The following is a 16,789-nucleotide window of genomic DNA, read 5'->3' as shown; positions in this document are numbered from 1 at the left end:
AACATCAGGCCTACATTAATTTTTGGCAATGCCACACTATTGTTTCCTTTTCGTTTCTTCACAACAATGACGTTCCTTTGAGAACGCGAGAATTCACAATTTATGTTCACAAAACTGTTTTCACAAGCAAAACAAGTCTCAAGAGTCTGCTTTAAGCTTTTTACAACATGCGAAAATGATTTGAACACAATGGATGCCTGAACAGAAAAATAAAACAGAAAACAATTAAAAGTTGTAATATAAAGTGTATGCACTATAATAAATGGCTTTAAACATTAAAAACAACATGCACTGTATCCTGTTACAGGTCAAAGTGTATCCTCTGCATCACTGGCTGCACTGTATCAGCAGTGTCCCTGTGCAGGTCTGATGACTGCCCTTTTATTTCATGTTTACAGCTCGGCACACTCGCAGCCCACAGACAAGGCCCCCTCTCTCCTCTGCTCATTGCTACTAATTGAAAGTCAACCCTGTAGCCTATGATCAGTCTGCGTCCTGGCCTTTAAGTCTCTGTTGGATTAAACGTCCCCTCATTCTTCATCGCCGCCCCTTTAATTGAGACTTTTCCTACTGCATGCTTCACCGGAACATCAAAGACATCAGACAGGGCATATCAGAGGTACCTGTTTCTGTTCCCCGGTTTGTTTTTAATGTCATCTTCTATCTAATGAATGTTGTACTATTGTTCTTCCACAACACCTATAGTATTTGTTTATTCTTGTTGTCATAACCGTGCCTTCCTCCGATTTTCTTGAAGCTCTTCTGTTCCTTTCTCCCTCTCCTGGAGGCCTGCTGATGAACCCCTCACTGTTGCACAACAGTCTAATTGAGCTCTATTTGTGTCCATAAACACTCGGGGGTCGCAGGATGCGCACAGCTTTCAGGAAGCGACTCCATAAACACACAGGGCAGATGCTAGAAGTCTGTCCTGGTTCATGTGCACACACACACACACACACACGCAGAGTGATCCGGACACTTACACACATTTTCCAACTTGTGATTCATAGTAAACTTTCAGCCTGCAGGGACCATAACGTGTAAATGTTATGTTTCTTGCTGGAGGTAAAAAAACATTATCTATTTTAGCTCCAACAAACAATTAAACCGCCCTACACACGGAGCATCCCACCAGAACACACTGAACAAACACACACAGACACAGCCTGAGGTGCTCCGTGGGAATCGTCCTAAATTGAAGAGCAGAGCTCTCCTCCTCCTCGTCTCCAGCAGTCTGCCGCCACAGACCCGGCTTAAGCACAACCAGATGTGCCACCATCGATTTCCGACGACACGCACTCAAACACACTCCTAATACGCACTCTTTAATATCCCTCTGGACTACGGAAGTAGGACCACAAGATACAGAGCTGCTTCAATGGAAGACAAATTTGTGCAGAGCTTGCATGTCTGCACCCACTCTTTGAAGTAGACCCTGAAATAGCTCAGATCTATAATATACTTCCCATTTTGGAACATTTAAGCTAAACTTCATCATATAATCATCATATTTAAAGGCTGCATGTGGGAGACTTTAACTCTTAGCTGGCTGCTATAAGATAAAAATAAAAAAAATATCCCGTTCCAGAGTATCAAGACACAAATTATAGGAAGATTTATTTTGGAGAGTTGTGGCTACTAATGACTTCACAGTGAACCAAAAAGAGGTTGAGTAATATCAGCACCCACTCATCACACACTCATCACTTAATGTTAAAGTCATAAATCAGCACTTCTGGTTGTTATTCTGATCTGTTGGGACGCGAGAGGTCACAGTGAGTCATCAGGTAAGCACCGAACACGTAAGATCACTCGGGGTTAAATAAAGAAGCTAAAGATGTTGTTGTAATTGTGCTCTCTGTGCTTCAGTCAGCGTGTAGCGACCCATAAACCATATTAAAGGCTTAGTCAACACATCGCACGGGGAGGATTCAGTGGAACAGAGAGGAACATGAGGATAGATCGCCAATTATCTGAGAGAGAGAGAGAGGAGGAGATTTACCACGAGATCCGTCTCCTCTTCAAACACTGCCGGGTTGTGATTCTTGTCTGCTAAGAGTACAGAATATTAACAGCAAGTGTGTGTGTGTGTGTGTGTGTGTGTGTGTGTGTGCGTGTATGTCATAGCTAGGAAAATGCAGGCTTTGTGTTTTTTCTGGGTCTTAGCAACCGTGACTAACCCTCAGCAGCACAAAAGAACTCTGGTTACTATTCTGGTTACAACACTTTTACCAGAAGTCAGCCTGTGAAATGATGGAGCCTCACACACACACACACACATTTACACAAACACACACAGATGTTAGCCCTCAGACGTTTCAATTTAAAGGGGCCGTCGTGGTCAGTGGTGACTAACTGTTTCCAGGCATTTGGTTTGGCTGTATTAAACCCACTCACTGACAGTCCTATAGAAGCCTAAAGACACTGTAAAGACACAACATCATCAGCACTCTATTTTCACTCTCCGTCCGCTGTAGTTGCTCACTCGCTGTATGTTGTGTAACTCATGTGAATGCACATGCATTCACAAACAAGCTTTAACAGCTACTGAATGTTTATCTTCACTAAATGTAAATAAATATATGAAGGAATTCAGCAATTTTGGATATTTAATCATGGAAGCATTTTTGGCCAAACAATCTCACCACAGCTGCTCTTCAGCTTTCAGACTATCTTCCTCAGCAGATCAAGTTTGCCAAGTTTTAGTGGACATATTGTGCGATTTCCAAAGGTCCAAAATGCAAAAACGTGTTATTGTTTTTAAGCCAACTTTGATGTGGAGTCTTTAGAGTGCTCAGTACATAAAAAAATCCCACGAGAGATGCGCAAACTTTATCTCCTGAGGAAATATAAGGGGGTAGATGGAAGCTCAGCCTGTAGGGACTTGGCTTGGGAACCAGAGGGTGGCCAGTTCATTACGGACCAAACATGGAAATTGGGACTGGTAGCTGGAGAGGTTCTGCATGTCCATGTGCAGCCCTCTCACTCTGACATCTCTCCGTTAATGTCCATAGAGTCCTGTTTGTGCATGTGTGTGTAGCGTGTTGTAATAATAACAACAGAGTGAAAACATTGAATTTCCCTTCGGGGATTAATAAAGTATATCTTCTTCTTTATCTTCTAAACATAGTGTGATGTGACTGCTATTTAAAAAGGTCAAGAATGGGGCGCTGGTTTGGCTCAGTTGGTGGAGCAGGTGCCCCATGAGCGGAGGCTACAGGCCTCGACGCACTGATCGCAGGTTGGACTCCTGGTCTGCCGATCGTTTAGTGCATGTCATCCCCCGCTCTCTCCTCCCCATGTTTCCTGTCCATCTTCCTATCTAATAAAGGCAAAAAGCCAAAAAAAAATAATCTCAGGTAAAAAAACAAAAATAGGTCATGAATAAACTCTCAATCTGCAACTCAATGGAAACAAGCTGTTTGGTGTCAAGTTAACCTCAGGTTGCGCAGTACTGCTTTGGTGTAAATGGACGGAAGAGTCCCAACTTCTACTATTTTAGGGTCAAATCATGGTCTTTGTGTGTGGACCAGATTTAACATATTAAATGTATATAAAACATAATTATGGTGCTTTAACTAATTAGCTTAAACTTAATGTCTTAACTTCCAGAATGATGAGGTCCGAAGGCAGCACAAACGGATTCACTGCTGGGACACAGGTGTCTGTGAAACACTACACAGGTGTGTTTACGTTGGAGATTTTTACTACTGTTCCAGTAAAAATGAAGCATCCAGTTAATGGTTTAATGGACAGCTGCAGTAGGAAACTAGTCTGAAAAGAGTGTCAGGATGTGATTTAGACTTGTGGAGCTTTGATTTATCCTGGCTTTGACCCGATCTCACCCCTGCCTGAACCACACAGTAAATAAAACAAGGGTGTTACACTGGTTTCATTATATGCACTGGCCTGTTTATGGATTAGAAACAACCAATAGGCTGCCAGTATTTCAGATTATGGGGATTAACTGAGATAATGTAACAGCTTCCTGTTGAGACATTTCTCTAACTGTAACATTAATCAGTCACTTACAGAAGTGTCATCACGCTGGTTTGTTTGTGTGTCCCACTTAATTATGCAGCGTGGAGCTGTGGGCTGCTGTGTCTCAACAACAGCTGCTGTATTTGGGGTGTCTGTGACGCTGACTGGGACTTGTGTTTTTTATAAACATGGTCAGACAGTTGCTCTGTGGCATTGGGTGTAATTGCAGTCGGGCAGGGAGGGGTGTGTGAGGGGTTTTAGAGGAAGTGCAGGAATGCAGCACATTATCATGGGTCGTAATCATGCTATTCTTTTATGGTATGGCTGGACGAGGAGCAGGAGGGGAATAAAAGCAGAAACGCACAGACAGAAGCAGGGGTGATACTGTGACCAGAGTTGCTGAGTCCAGTCTTTCGTGATGAAGCCCTGCTATTATCCCCCTCCAGTAAAAAAAGGTGATTATATATCTGCACGGCCCTTTAAATTCCTCTCCTCCTCCCTGCCCTCCTGCTGCACTTAAAACTGACATTCCTGCCTCCAAAATAATTCCACGAGTTCAATAAACTCCACTGACTTCATCGGATCTTTGTTTACTCCTATCTTACAATAGAGCATTGCCTGTTTCTCATTTGTGCTGTGCTGTGTTTGTCTGTGTGTGCGTGTGTGTGTATCTGAGCCAGCTGTTTGGATGAGTTTCAACAAGCAAAGGAAGAGCGTGCACGTAGGCAGAGAGACAGACACTGGGGGACGAAGTACGAAGAGACTGTACTTAGGTAAAAGTACAAATACAGCTATTTAACAAAAATGTTAAGTGTGAATGTACGAACCAGGCAGAAAATGGCTCCTATGAATGATATAATACCGTTTCACATGTTAAACTGCTAAAAACATATGACTCATTTCCACGTCATGTTACAGCTAAACGGCTAAATCGGAACTGTTCTTTTTTTGTTTTTCCTTTTGAGAAAGTTGTGGATAGTAACTGGAACCTGGTATTTTCTATGATATCACTTCAGCTGAAGTCCTTAACAAGTTTAGCCGATACTCCAAGGTGGAGAAAAAACACAGCAGACCACTGATTGGTCAGAGAATCGACACCAGAATCCTCACTTGTGCGACAGCGTGACACAGGACACCCTGCTCATACCTGTAATTTTTATCCTTAAGTTCCTTCTTAAAGATATCATCTCAGTTTCGTTCTTATTGGCTGCACCTATGGCGACATACGGTAATTGCGGGAGAACACTTCCCAGATATCCAGACAGTGTCGCATGTGTGACGTCCACGGTTGGCTCCGGTTGTAACTCTTGATTTTCCTCGCTGACGGTCGCTTTCCTTTTTAGACTGTTTGCCTTCATCTGAGCGTCAAATTTGTTTCCTTTTCTATGGATTTTCACTTCTTGAAGTTGTATCTGTAGTCATCGATCTTTTCTTTGTTTGTTCAGCCATAGTAGATTACTGTTTACTCGTAACACTTGCAGAGACCAGAAAAGCAGCTGCTTAGCTCCACCTACACTCTCTGGCAGACCAACCACTGCTGGGTGATGGAAAACAAGTTACTACCTGGGCACCACTTGTGATTTTTTCCACGAAAGTCGCACCAGACACCCAGTCCATAAAAATACTATATACAGCAAATGCAAAGGCTTTCATCGGTGGGCCATAGGCTCAGTCACCATTGTGTTACCTTATTCAGGGATAGATGGTGACTTAACAGACATTTATTTACATGAAAATATTAGAGATTATCACTTTAATAACAGTATTTGATAATGAAATTGGTTTACTTCCACCACCAGAGGCAGGGAGGTGTAGGCTCGAGAAGGTGAAACATAAAAAGGGAGAGGGGGGCGGCCATCTTTACCTTGGATACGAAGCACTCTGCGATGCCCACGAGGTCAGCGTTGCACTTCTCAAGATCATGTAGAAGGTCCCTGAGACAAACACAGAGCTCAAAGAAATCAGTATTGATCATGAAAATGTGCCCCCATACCCCACTACATCTTCATCACACGTATACTCGCTTTCTCTTCTCCTGAACTCCCCTCCCAGAATGCATTGTTCTATTAAACAGTGAATTTCGGGAGCCAGAGTCACCTCACAGAAATGCGGCCTAAGGGCATTTGGCTCTGAACAAATGAGAAACTTCCATGAATTCAAACAGGCAGCTCCCGTGTGTCGTTTCATGTGTGTGTAAGCCACTGTTGGAGTTATTGTTTCATGGCTGAAGCATGAGGTCATTGTAACCGCTTTAAACTGCTTTTATGCTTCCTTTTACTGGCCGGTTTGTGTGTGCGTGCCAGCTTAGAAATGAAGAGGTGGGAGAGGAGTGTGTGTGTGTGTGTGTGTGTGTGTGTGTCTCCAGACCACCATGGCTGATGCTTAACTGACCATTTTGTCTGAATACACACACCCACATACAAACACACAGTTTTGAGCGGTGCCGGAGGACACAAATATGCAGACGGGAAAACTATTACACACACACACACACCTGACTCCCACAACAACGCCCTTCCCAGCATTCAACAGGTGGCTCGGCCCAGTTTCACTGTTCTCAGGACTTTGTTTGTTGAGCCTGACAGACACACAATAGTCTGCCAATGTATTTATGTTTAGTCAAAGTTGTTTCTAGACTTTTTGGGGCAAGTCAAAGTTGAGTATCCTGTTTCAATCGGACATTGAAACTCAGAACTCTTATTTTCTACTAAACAAGATTAAGTTTAAAGCTGTGTCTGTCAACTTACTCAGCATTTTAACCAAACATTAAAGCTACTGTATGTGGTAACGGTAGCTTTAGCCTGTTGTTATCTTGTTTATTTCTTATTGTTCAAGCCTCGAGTGCGTTCAGGTCTTTGAAGGCAGCATGAGTAGGATTCAAGGGTGACTGTTTCTAAACACACTATTAAAGGTAGCCCCAGCTTCCCCTCTATGAGGCGACAGACAGAGACAGTGACGTAACCTGGTCGGAACGTATTTTTGGGACCTGTTAGCTGTTATTAGCTAGGAGCTACAAACCTCTACTGACAACCTTCAATCACTTCTAAAAGTTTTCTTCTTTTAGGAAAGCCCGAGTCATTATGACTGAACGGACTTAAGCTAAGATATATGCAGTCCATCATTTCACAATATGAAAATGCCTGAAAATCAAGGAAATAGAGACGCCTCATGTTAACCAAAGTCCATGGTTTTAGGTTATTGCACCATATAAATGTTAATTATATAGTGATATATTGTGAAGTGAGTGCTTGCAAGGTATAACACAGGTATCTTTACAATCTAAACCATCCATCCCCTAAGCCTGCTCTGTGACCAGCATGTTGTACCTGTTAAAGTGGTAGATGTCCTGGATGTTTCCGAACAGAGAGCCTTTATCCTCAGAGCTCAAAGCCAGGCGAGACTGGTTACTGATGCACTCCAAGTAGTCCTGCAGAGAGAGAGAGAGAGAGAGAGCATCATGTTAGAGCTACATGGCTGACATTTTGATTGGCACCAGCTTCGGCAATGACACACAGACTCAATAATAATTGGTTTTGACAGACCACTCACACTGTGACTCAGCACAGGAGCTTTCAGAGCGAAGAATCTTTTTGGACGACTTCACTGTCGACTTAAATGCTAATGTATGAATAATATCAGTCTTATTTTTAGAGCAGCTTAAGTGACATTTATTTTGTATGACTTCTGTTTTTCAAAAATGTACAATTTTTTAAATAACATTTCTTTCCAGCATACAAATGATGTTCACATGCTGGTCTAAAGAAAATAAAAAATATTAGTATCGATTTTTTTTTATCTGTCCAAGCCACATTTTGGAGATTCCTCTTCAAATAATGGACGATACCATCATGAAGCTTCCATCCATACGACAAAAGACTTCCAGTTGCTAAATGGAAAAACATAATGTGCAAAAAACACAGACACTAAAACTCGTCACCTCATTCAAAAACAAAACCCTGTTTCTAATCCGGTCTAACAGCCATAGCCAGGTGTAATGAAGATAACGACAGCCCATTTGTCTTATCTTTGTATTGTTGTTTTGTGTAAACACCCTGATAAGAAAACACCAGAGGTCATCTGGTTTAGTGTAAATAAATCCCAGAGCCAGAGGAATGCTGGGAAACGCAGGTTTAACGTGGCTGCTTATTGGAAAAACAGGTACAAGTCTATTCAAGAGGGTTCTGGCGCTCTGGCTCTTATCACTGCCTCCATCAGGGCTGTTAGTGAGGAGCGCTGATACAGCAGCAGCCTCGGGTCTCAGTCTACCCCGCAGAGAGAAAGTGAAAGGTGAAAGAGAGAGGAAGACAGATAGACTTGTGGAAAGTAGAAGAGGTACTGGATGGAATATGTTGCAAGTCTTCTCTTTGTGCGAGCATGTTAGCGATAGTGAGATAGCGAGATGAGGAAAGCAGTAAAACTAGACGACAATTAAATCTACTGCTGCAGGCTGCTGATTCATTTTGTTAGAGTATTTCTGCTACCATATGCCTCTGATACAGCCGAACACGCGGTACAGGCTATCAGCAAGTAAATCAGTAAATGCACCATATTTCATTAGTCCCACCAAAAATCTACTTTTTTATTCTTCTCCAAAATACTCAAAACATTAATGTATATAATGGCTTCCAACCTCAATTAGTGTTTTTGAGCAGCAAACAAGAACAAGCTTCAGGAAATGATCATGTGACGATAGCAAACAACAGTAGTGCTGCGCTAGCAGAATCCAGAGTTAGCTAGCAAAAATGGCTATATTATGCTATTAAGGCTGTTAAGGCTGTATTATATTTATTTAAAGTTAAGTTAAGGTTAAGTCGGTAAAAACATAAGTAAAAACTTTTTTTATGCTTTTTTAGACACTCTTTGGTGGCGAGGGGACATCAGGAGAGGCTGGAAGATGAGCTGCCGCTAACATTAGCCTAGCTTGTTTTATGTACTCAGGATTCCTGTAGTGTACTGAGACAATGATAATTATCATATAACCTCCATACAGAGTTAGTATTATACATATGTGTAAAAATGAATAGGTATACTTTTTATTTCTTAATCGGGAAGGTACATAGTACTGGCCAATTATTTTGTAACTCTAATGTTGTCTTTGTTGTTTGCCCTTTATACCATGTAATTACAGCCTCCAGTCATTACAAATCTGAGTCAGAGCATACAGGAGAGAGGAACATCTCCGTCTCTCTGCTCATGCCTACAAAAAGTCTCTCCAATCCAGCTACACAGAAGGACACCTGTTCACAAACACACACACACAAAAAAAGTATCTCAACCATCAACGCAGCTGTATTTAAGAGTTAAACAAGGAGCAGGAATGGATAGGGGTTGAGGGTGCTGATGGTTCCTGGTGGCAGCACAGTAACGGTTGTACAAACTGGCATGGAAAACACAAGGAGAAAAAAAATACCTAATTACCCTGAACACGCACAAACACACACACCTGATCATTTCAGCACGCAACACTTTCGTTTTTAAGGGATCAAAGGCCAGAGTAATGTTTTATGTATTTAGCCATCATTGTCGTTGTAAAAGCGCCGCCTTAGCAGCCCATTAAACTGTGTTTGAATAAGGGAGGGGATTGATGTAGGGATGATCTCAGCTTAAACAAAGAGAGTGGCCGCCATCTTGGATGTTTAGGGTTCAAATTCTACACAGAAGCTTCAGGCCTAGGTTTTGTTTTTGAGGATTTTAGTTACGCAACGAGACTAACGGGCAGGTTGGACATTATGTCAGGGGTCACGTCAAAGAGGTCATGTTTAGATTCTGTCGACTATCGCAGCTGATGTGTAATGTGATGCGTATTAGCCACGGGGTCACGGATCTGACCTGGCCTGAAACATTCACTCATCACACTCAGCCAACAACAGGCAGTGTTCAGATCCACACACACACACACACACCTTGAGGCACACTCCCTGCTAAGCATCAGTCATAACATGTACAAACTTGATACTCGTTGGTGTTAACCATTAACCTCCCCAAGTACACGCCAAACACGTCCCTCACTCTGCACCGCGGTAGGAAGTCATTCCTCCAGACAAAGCCGAGTGCAAACATCCAGATTGCAAAAGTGATGTTCTCGGTTTATTTCAAAACTCGTGGTCAACTTCAATTTGCAGTGGCGATGTGGTCGAGGTCTCAGGGCGGAAAAGAGGGGAGAAAAGAGAGGAAGAGGTGGACGAGGAGGGAAAGAAAGATCAGAGCTTTGTCTTTGAGGTTGTTTGTGGATAACCGATAGGCCTCATTACACACAGTGATCGAGCCAAGGGAGGGGGATCACACCCAACTAACAAACAACAAACAATGCTAACCTTACACACAAATGTACGGTGGCCCTGAGAGCTCAAAATGTAAACAGACAAAACAGAAGCAAATTAAGAAAACTGTTTTACCGACTTGAGGGGGGAAAAAACCCCAAAGAAAAAAAAAAAAAAGGAAATCTCCATGGCAACAATAGTGCATGTGTTTCCAAATTGCTGAGTATACTCTCTTTATTTTCTTGTCTTTTGTCTATTTGCTTATCTTTTATTGCAGAATGTTGACCTTTCAGGGCCACCGTAGAAATGCATTATACGGACAAACTGCTTGATACCCCCTTCCCACCAAAATTAGCATGTTAACGCAGCTTTTTCAGACCCGGGAAGACCCGCTAATAAATGCTGATTGTCTCTTTTCCCATTGCCAGTGAAGTATACTCCTTTCTGTCTCTTTTCTGCTGCGTCACCATCTGACGTCTGACAAACGTGCCAGAAACAGGGTTATTAAACAAAAGTATGCACAAAGAGCGTACATTATACTCTTTGGTAACTAAGCAGCATGGAGGCCAGTGAAGATGTTACGGTGGTTAGGTCTTTATCGTATCTATTACTCATTCAGTCTGTTTATCAAACTCGGCACTGACTAATTTGGAACAATGTTCGAGCGCTGCTCGGACAGGGATGGGTGGAATTTGTAGCTAAGATGACGAGGGTTGTTGAAGTTACAGACGGAGCATAGCATCGTGCTGGAAAGGGGACGGAGATTAGCGTGTCGACACAGGTTTTGTGTTCCCATCAATGCTGATCGGAGCCGAGGCGATAATTACCACAGTCTACTGCAGAGTCATGACCCTGGTCTGAATGCCGATTGTAACCTTTCCCACTAAGCAAAAAAGCCAGGTGTTAGCGAGTTTTTCGACCAGTGGGAAAGGGGCTTCACACATGTACTGTAATTTATCTAAATTCACACACACCGGCAGCCAGAGTATGAGTGTGACTGTGTGTGGACCAGGGCCCTGCTGACAGATGTAACACAGGTGAGCCCAGGGGAGTCTGGGTAAATATTTGTGTTAGGACTGTCACACCCTCTTCCATTGCAGGAAGCAGCATGGCCAAAAGGATTATTGAAACAGGGGTTGCAGGAGCAGCTCACACAGGACAGTGCTGATAATAGACGGGTCGGTGGTGGACTAAACTGTTATGTTAAAAGCTCTTTTCACACAGATACAATCAGTGCAATCCATCCTCTGTGCACTCACTGGAACTGTCATTAAAGGGGTGAGGAAAGCCTAAATGCAACTGCTTTTTCTCTGGTGAAGAATTAGCTGTCCTGCTGTGTGAGTGGGGTCTCCCAGGGCTGGGTGGTCTGCCTCCCTAATGCCAAAAGGTGGTCTGCAGGATATAGAGGGTTATTAAGTGCAGCTCCTAAGCTCTGCTCAGTGTTTTTCTAACCTACTTTAGACGTTATCTCAGAGATAAATCCCTCAAACTGCCTTCCTCTCCCTTTCCGCTTTTTCCTCACCTAAAGAGGGGAGGAAAGGAAGGAGGAGCAGGAGAGGATGAGGCATCGATCAGGGGTGACAGGCCAAAACCACAACACCTAAAACTAACTCCCACCTCGTCTTCTGGGAATATGAGTTTCCTGCTCTCTTTTGACAACAGAATGAACCTTTTTAACCCGATGCATACACACACAAACACACACAAACACACTGATCCATGAACCCCTAGAGAGGGGGAGGCAGCACTGGGAGGAAGGAGGATAGGAAAAAAGTGGGCAAAGCTCCAAAACATATGCAAAATAAAACAATATCAGGAACGCGAATGCAAAACGCACATCGTATGTGCGCAACACATTTGCGCGCAACACATTTGCGCACATACGATGTGAAGGAAGCAAAAAGGAGCTGAAAAGGGAAACAAAGAGCAAGGGAGCAACCTTTGATACAAACCACAACACCCAAGCCTTAACAAAGCAGCTACAGCTCTGACTGGAGGCAATGTGTATCCTGGCAGTTCAAAGCCAACCACAGAAAAAGAGTGTATTTATCTCAGTGTGTGCATACAGTATTGTGTGTGTGTGCTTTAAAAAGAAGTTTTGAATGTGCGCCTGTGCCTGCAGCACAAAGGCAACGGTGTCGTGTAGCTCGGCCAAACCCCGCCTGCCAGCGCAGGTGACCTTATTGTGTCGGAGGTTTCCCAGCAGGCAACGAGCAGTGCGTGTCACGTGTGGGAGGGAAACCGCAAAGACCTGAAGGATGTGTGTTATCTGGTGATTTAAAGCCCCCTATTCCTCCTGCAAAGACCAAGGTCAAACAGGCGCTGGAATGGAACACATTTATGACGGTGTACTGCTGCTCGGACCTCAAGTGGGTCAAAAGTTCAACCTATTTTCTTTGCCTTAGAAAGATGAGAAAGGCTTTTAAACTATTGATTACTATTAATTGAAACTGAGCAATCATTCCTTGTATTTTGAATGTGGGACTTTTATTTTGAAAGGAAGGTTTTAACACCATCGTATTGTTACTTTTACCTCCTTCCAGCACTTCCTAATGTAAACTAAATTGATTCTTTGGGAACAAATTTCTTTGGTTATTTCTCATCAATCATTTAATTTCAAACACATCCTGACTGAAACCTGAGAAGTCACATTTGGAGTTGATAAAAACCTCAAAAGCACAAATTTGTTCAAGGCCTCCCTCTACACTTGATCTCCTGCCAAATGTGCAAACACACCTTTGAAGCCCGGCCAATACAACATATCAGTCGTCGGCTTCTAATTTCTTACACAGGTTGTGTTTAGTGAAGATGTTTGTGGTTGAAAGATCCTTACCTCGACAATGCTACGCAGGTCCTGGACGTAGGTTCTCTCTGTGTCCAGTATCTCCTGCACCACCCGGTCCACATACGTCCTGGGACCCTGCACCTGCCCTGTCCTCTGCTCTCCTCCGTCCGTGCCGAGTTCAGGCTCTGAATGTTCTGTCAGAGTCTGTGTGCTGCCCTGTCTCCCTTGTCCTTTCACCGTATCAACGCCCGCATCATTTCTGTCGTCTTCATCCCGGCATCCCAGCTGCCGGGCCGGGACCAGCTCCAGCCGAATCGCCCCGGAGTCCCGGTCAGGGGTCACGGGGTTACAGTGAGGAGCAGGGACGAGGGTGGAGCGGCTGCCCAGCGAGCAGTGGCTGTCCCGGGAGGAGGCGGAGGAAGATGTGGAGCTGTAGCTGATGGGCCTTTCGGCGCTGTCGGGAGAGGAGTCCATGCTGAGGGCGGAGCAGTAGCGCGAGGAGGCGTGGAGGAAGGCCGGGTTGCGGAGGCAGCGGGCCGGTAAGTCGACGGAGCTCAGGGCCGAGCCGGAGTCCGGGACTTCAGGAAGAGGAGGCAACACATCCGGCAGGTAGTTATAATCGTCTAGAGGGATGAAAAAAAGAGGATCTCATTAATGAATTTTACTTTAAATATAATAACAAAAGAACGATACAAATGTTGTATTTCATTTAATGTGTTTAACCCTATTTGTTTACAGCAATTATGTGCCTCTTACAACTAATATGCGTATGACTTACTGGTGCTGGAAAGTCACACAAACAGCCGTTAAATTCTATGAAATTTACACATTCGGCAGACCCTTTCTTCCTCCCAAACTAAGTGCTGAAAAGAGTCTGTGTGTAACTTCAACGCCACTTTCAAATTCATACATTCATACAGTCTCTATCTGTTTAGTGTTGCAGTTCCCGACATTCCAGCTGACCACAGGCTGACTGACCACCCGGCATACGAGGAGTATGAGCCCTCACAGGTTGTCCTCAGTTCCTCCCAAAGACACTTAAAGTGAGAAAAAACAAGCATGGAAACTTTCGATTCCTAATCTATTTGTACGAGTTATAAATGTAAGTGAGTGTGTGAGAATTTCTGCTGAATGACTGAAAGAGAGATTGAGTTTAATGACAAGATTACCAGTGTAATGCTGAGAGCACTCCACTCTGAGGCAATGAATGAAAGCTCTATTTACATGGGAGAGAGTCGGGTTTGTGTGTCTGTGTGTGTGCGACTACAGGAGTCTATTTGGCGGCAAGCCGGTGCCAAACTGGCTCTCAACCTTGTGTCTGTGGAGAGATCCGTTAAGATATGATTACCGGCTCTCCCAAGGCCCCACAGTTTGGCCAGCTAGACTGAAACCACACATGCAGCGTATCTACGGAAGCCTTCCAAGTTTCCCTCAAGGTCTCGCTTCATAGAAAGGCCAGAAGCAGAGAGAGAACATAAAACACAACGAACAAGCACAGGAAGGACTACAGGAGAGAGCCTCATACCGGCCCAGTGGGAGTTTGACACCAGTCTTTATCATCAAAGCCTGATACACCAGTGACCCCGGCAGCTCCGGTGTTGTGGCAACACAGAGACCCATTGCCCTATAGGACAGAGCTGCGCTCTGGCTGCCAGCAGCACCGGCTCAGCCTTTAGCCCGTCTCACTTCAAAGCTCTGAAGATCACAGACTCAAAGTTCAAAAACATGAAACGTGAAGCTAAGAACAAGCACAAAGAATCCTGTGCATACCCACTCTCTCACCTTTCAAATAGGTACCTCGGAGGTCTTTTTGCTACGGTGACACCTCTTTTCAGAGCATTTAAGCAGCAGGCATGCTTGTTAGACGGGTCTCTGATGGAGAGATCACAGGTTTGACTCTGGCAACCACTACTGAAGCCGGCTGATACCTATAAGGAAATTGAACATCATGTTTCCTGCTCCAGCTGAGCCCGTATTTACCACAGTTTTGATTATTTTATTTGCTTGTGGCTGAAGAGGCTTTGAACACGACAGCTGACAAATGATCACACTATAAAACTTGTTATGGCAGGATTGTTAGCACATTGCATATTGAAGCCTGCGGCAGCCAGGCTACGCAGAATTAGCATTCCTTTGGAGTTGTGTTTCTGACCACCTAATAAAAATTTAAGTTACAGATAAACATTTTTAGTAAAAAAAAAAAAGCTGATATTTCTTATCTTACCAAAATTTAGGTCTGAAGTTTGACAGCACTGTCACATCTGTACAGTCCCAGGTGGCGTTTCGCTAAGCTAGCATAAAAATTCAGGGGAAAACAGCCATTATTATCCATATATAAAGAGAGCAGTAAAAAGAGGCTTGTACATAGGTTTTTTTTTAACAATGTCCTGGCTATTTATTGCTCTCAAAAAGTTGAGTTGGTGTTTTTTAAACTTAGGTGTTAGCCATGCTAGCTGTTCCCCTCTGCTTCATGTTTCTATGTTTAGCTAGGCTTTCCCCCCCAACCGCTGAACCTATCTCTCCTCTTCTCTTACCCCCCATGAGAAAGCAAAAATACCAAATGCCTTTATCTAATCTTATTAGTATTTAATTTGCTCTCCCTTTAGCTCTCTTTTAGTCTCTGTCAATCCTGAGTCTATACCTAGCTTGTTGGCGGCTAATTTCTCCCCTTTCTTTGCTAGCTAGTTGCTAACTTTGTTAATCTGCTGTGTGGTGTTGGATAGCAGCATACAGTTGAATTTATTAGAATCAACTGCCAACAACAACAATTAGCATAACAAGCTAAAAGAGGCTTAAAGGATCATTAAGGTAACTAATGTTTGAACCTTTTCTCTTGTGATGTTTTACTACCCATGTAAAACAGTTTGAGACATTCAGGCCCTCACATTTGTTTCGCTTCATTGAACCATCGTGCGCACGTTTTTCACAGGAATTCAAAATTAATCTATTCCTTGTTTTGATGTTCCTCAGAAGGGAGCCGTCTTATTTTGAAATCCACATCTCAAAAACAACAATGAAGGGAGCGATTAATGTGCTGAATCACAGCTTTGTCTCGCTTTAATTTTGCTTCACTGCTGTGCCAAGAAAAGCAGGAAGGAATTGGAGCGTCCAAAAACTGAAGTGGCATGAAACAGTATTTTCATCAGACAAGTTTGGAACTGATTCCCCGTGTGTGTGTGTGTGTGTGTGTGTGTGTGTGTGTGTGTGTGTGTGTGTGTGTGTGTGTGTGTGTGTGTGTGTGTGTGTTTGTCCACTCAAAGCCTGACCCACTTTTTAATAATTACAGATCAGTCAGGAGAAAAGATCCGGAGAGTGAAAACAACACAGTCACACATAAACTAACCCTGGCTATTTGATAAGCAACACACAAAGGGTAATATCACATTACACAAAAAGACATTAATAGCTAACCGACCATTTTATTAGCTCTTTGACAAATCTATGATTTATCACTCCTTATCACACTGGGGAATTTATGTTACACTCTGTTGTGTGTGTATGTTTCACACTAAATGCATCACGTTTATCAGAGCAAAGATAACGCTAACTGAGCTAATAACCTAATGGACCTTACATTAACTATGGCAGCTAGATATGGTCAACAGTGTGCACACGTGAAACACACACACACAAATATACAAGTAGAGTAAATACAGAGAAGCCATGTGTTTCCGTTTGAGGTGAAAACCAAACATCACAGAGAGATTGCTCCATCTTGTATTTGATCAGCCCCTCCTTCCCACCTTCATGTCTGGGGCACACC

At 43.4% G+C, this 16,789-nt stretch overlaps 1 protein-coding gene across 3 annotated transcripts in view; it reads right to left on the bottom strand.

The window, feature by feature from the left end:
• The window catches only part of LOC138584966 (pleckstrin homology domain-containing family G member 1), a 71,377-nt gene that overhangs the window by 12,159 nt on the left and 42,429 nt on the right, over positions 1-16,789 (bottom strand). For all 3 annotated transcript variants that reach the window (XM_069657165.1, XM_069657168.1, XM_069657167.1), the window contains exons 2-4: positions 13,075-13,649; positions 7,308-7,408; positions 5,846-5,915 (exon numbers count right to left, since the gene is read on the bottom strand). In XM_069657165.1, the coding sequence (XP_069513266.1) occupies positions 5,846-5,915; positions 7,308-7,408; positions 13,075-13,649 (746 nt within the window). The remainder of the gene's footprint in view (positions 1-5,845; positions 5,916-7,307; positions 7,409-13,074; positions 13,650-16,789) is intronic.

The sequence above is a fragment of the Semicossyphus pulcher genome, unplaced genomic scaffold (assembly GCF_022749685.1).
Source record: "Semicossyphus pulcher isolate SPU_LCO1_2020_fin unplaced genomic scaffold, fSemPul1.0.p SCAF_11, whole genome shotgun sequence".
Lineage (NCBI taxonomy): Eukaryota > Metazoa > Chordata > Actinopteri > Labriformes > Labridae > Semicossyphus > Semicossyphus pulcher.
Note: the sequence above shows the minus strand (reverse complement) of the source record. Positions and strands in the feature narration are given on the sequence as shown.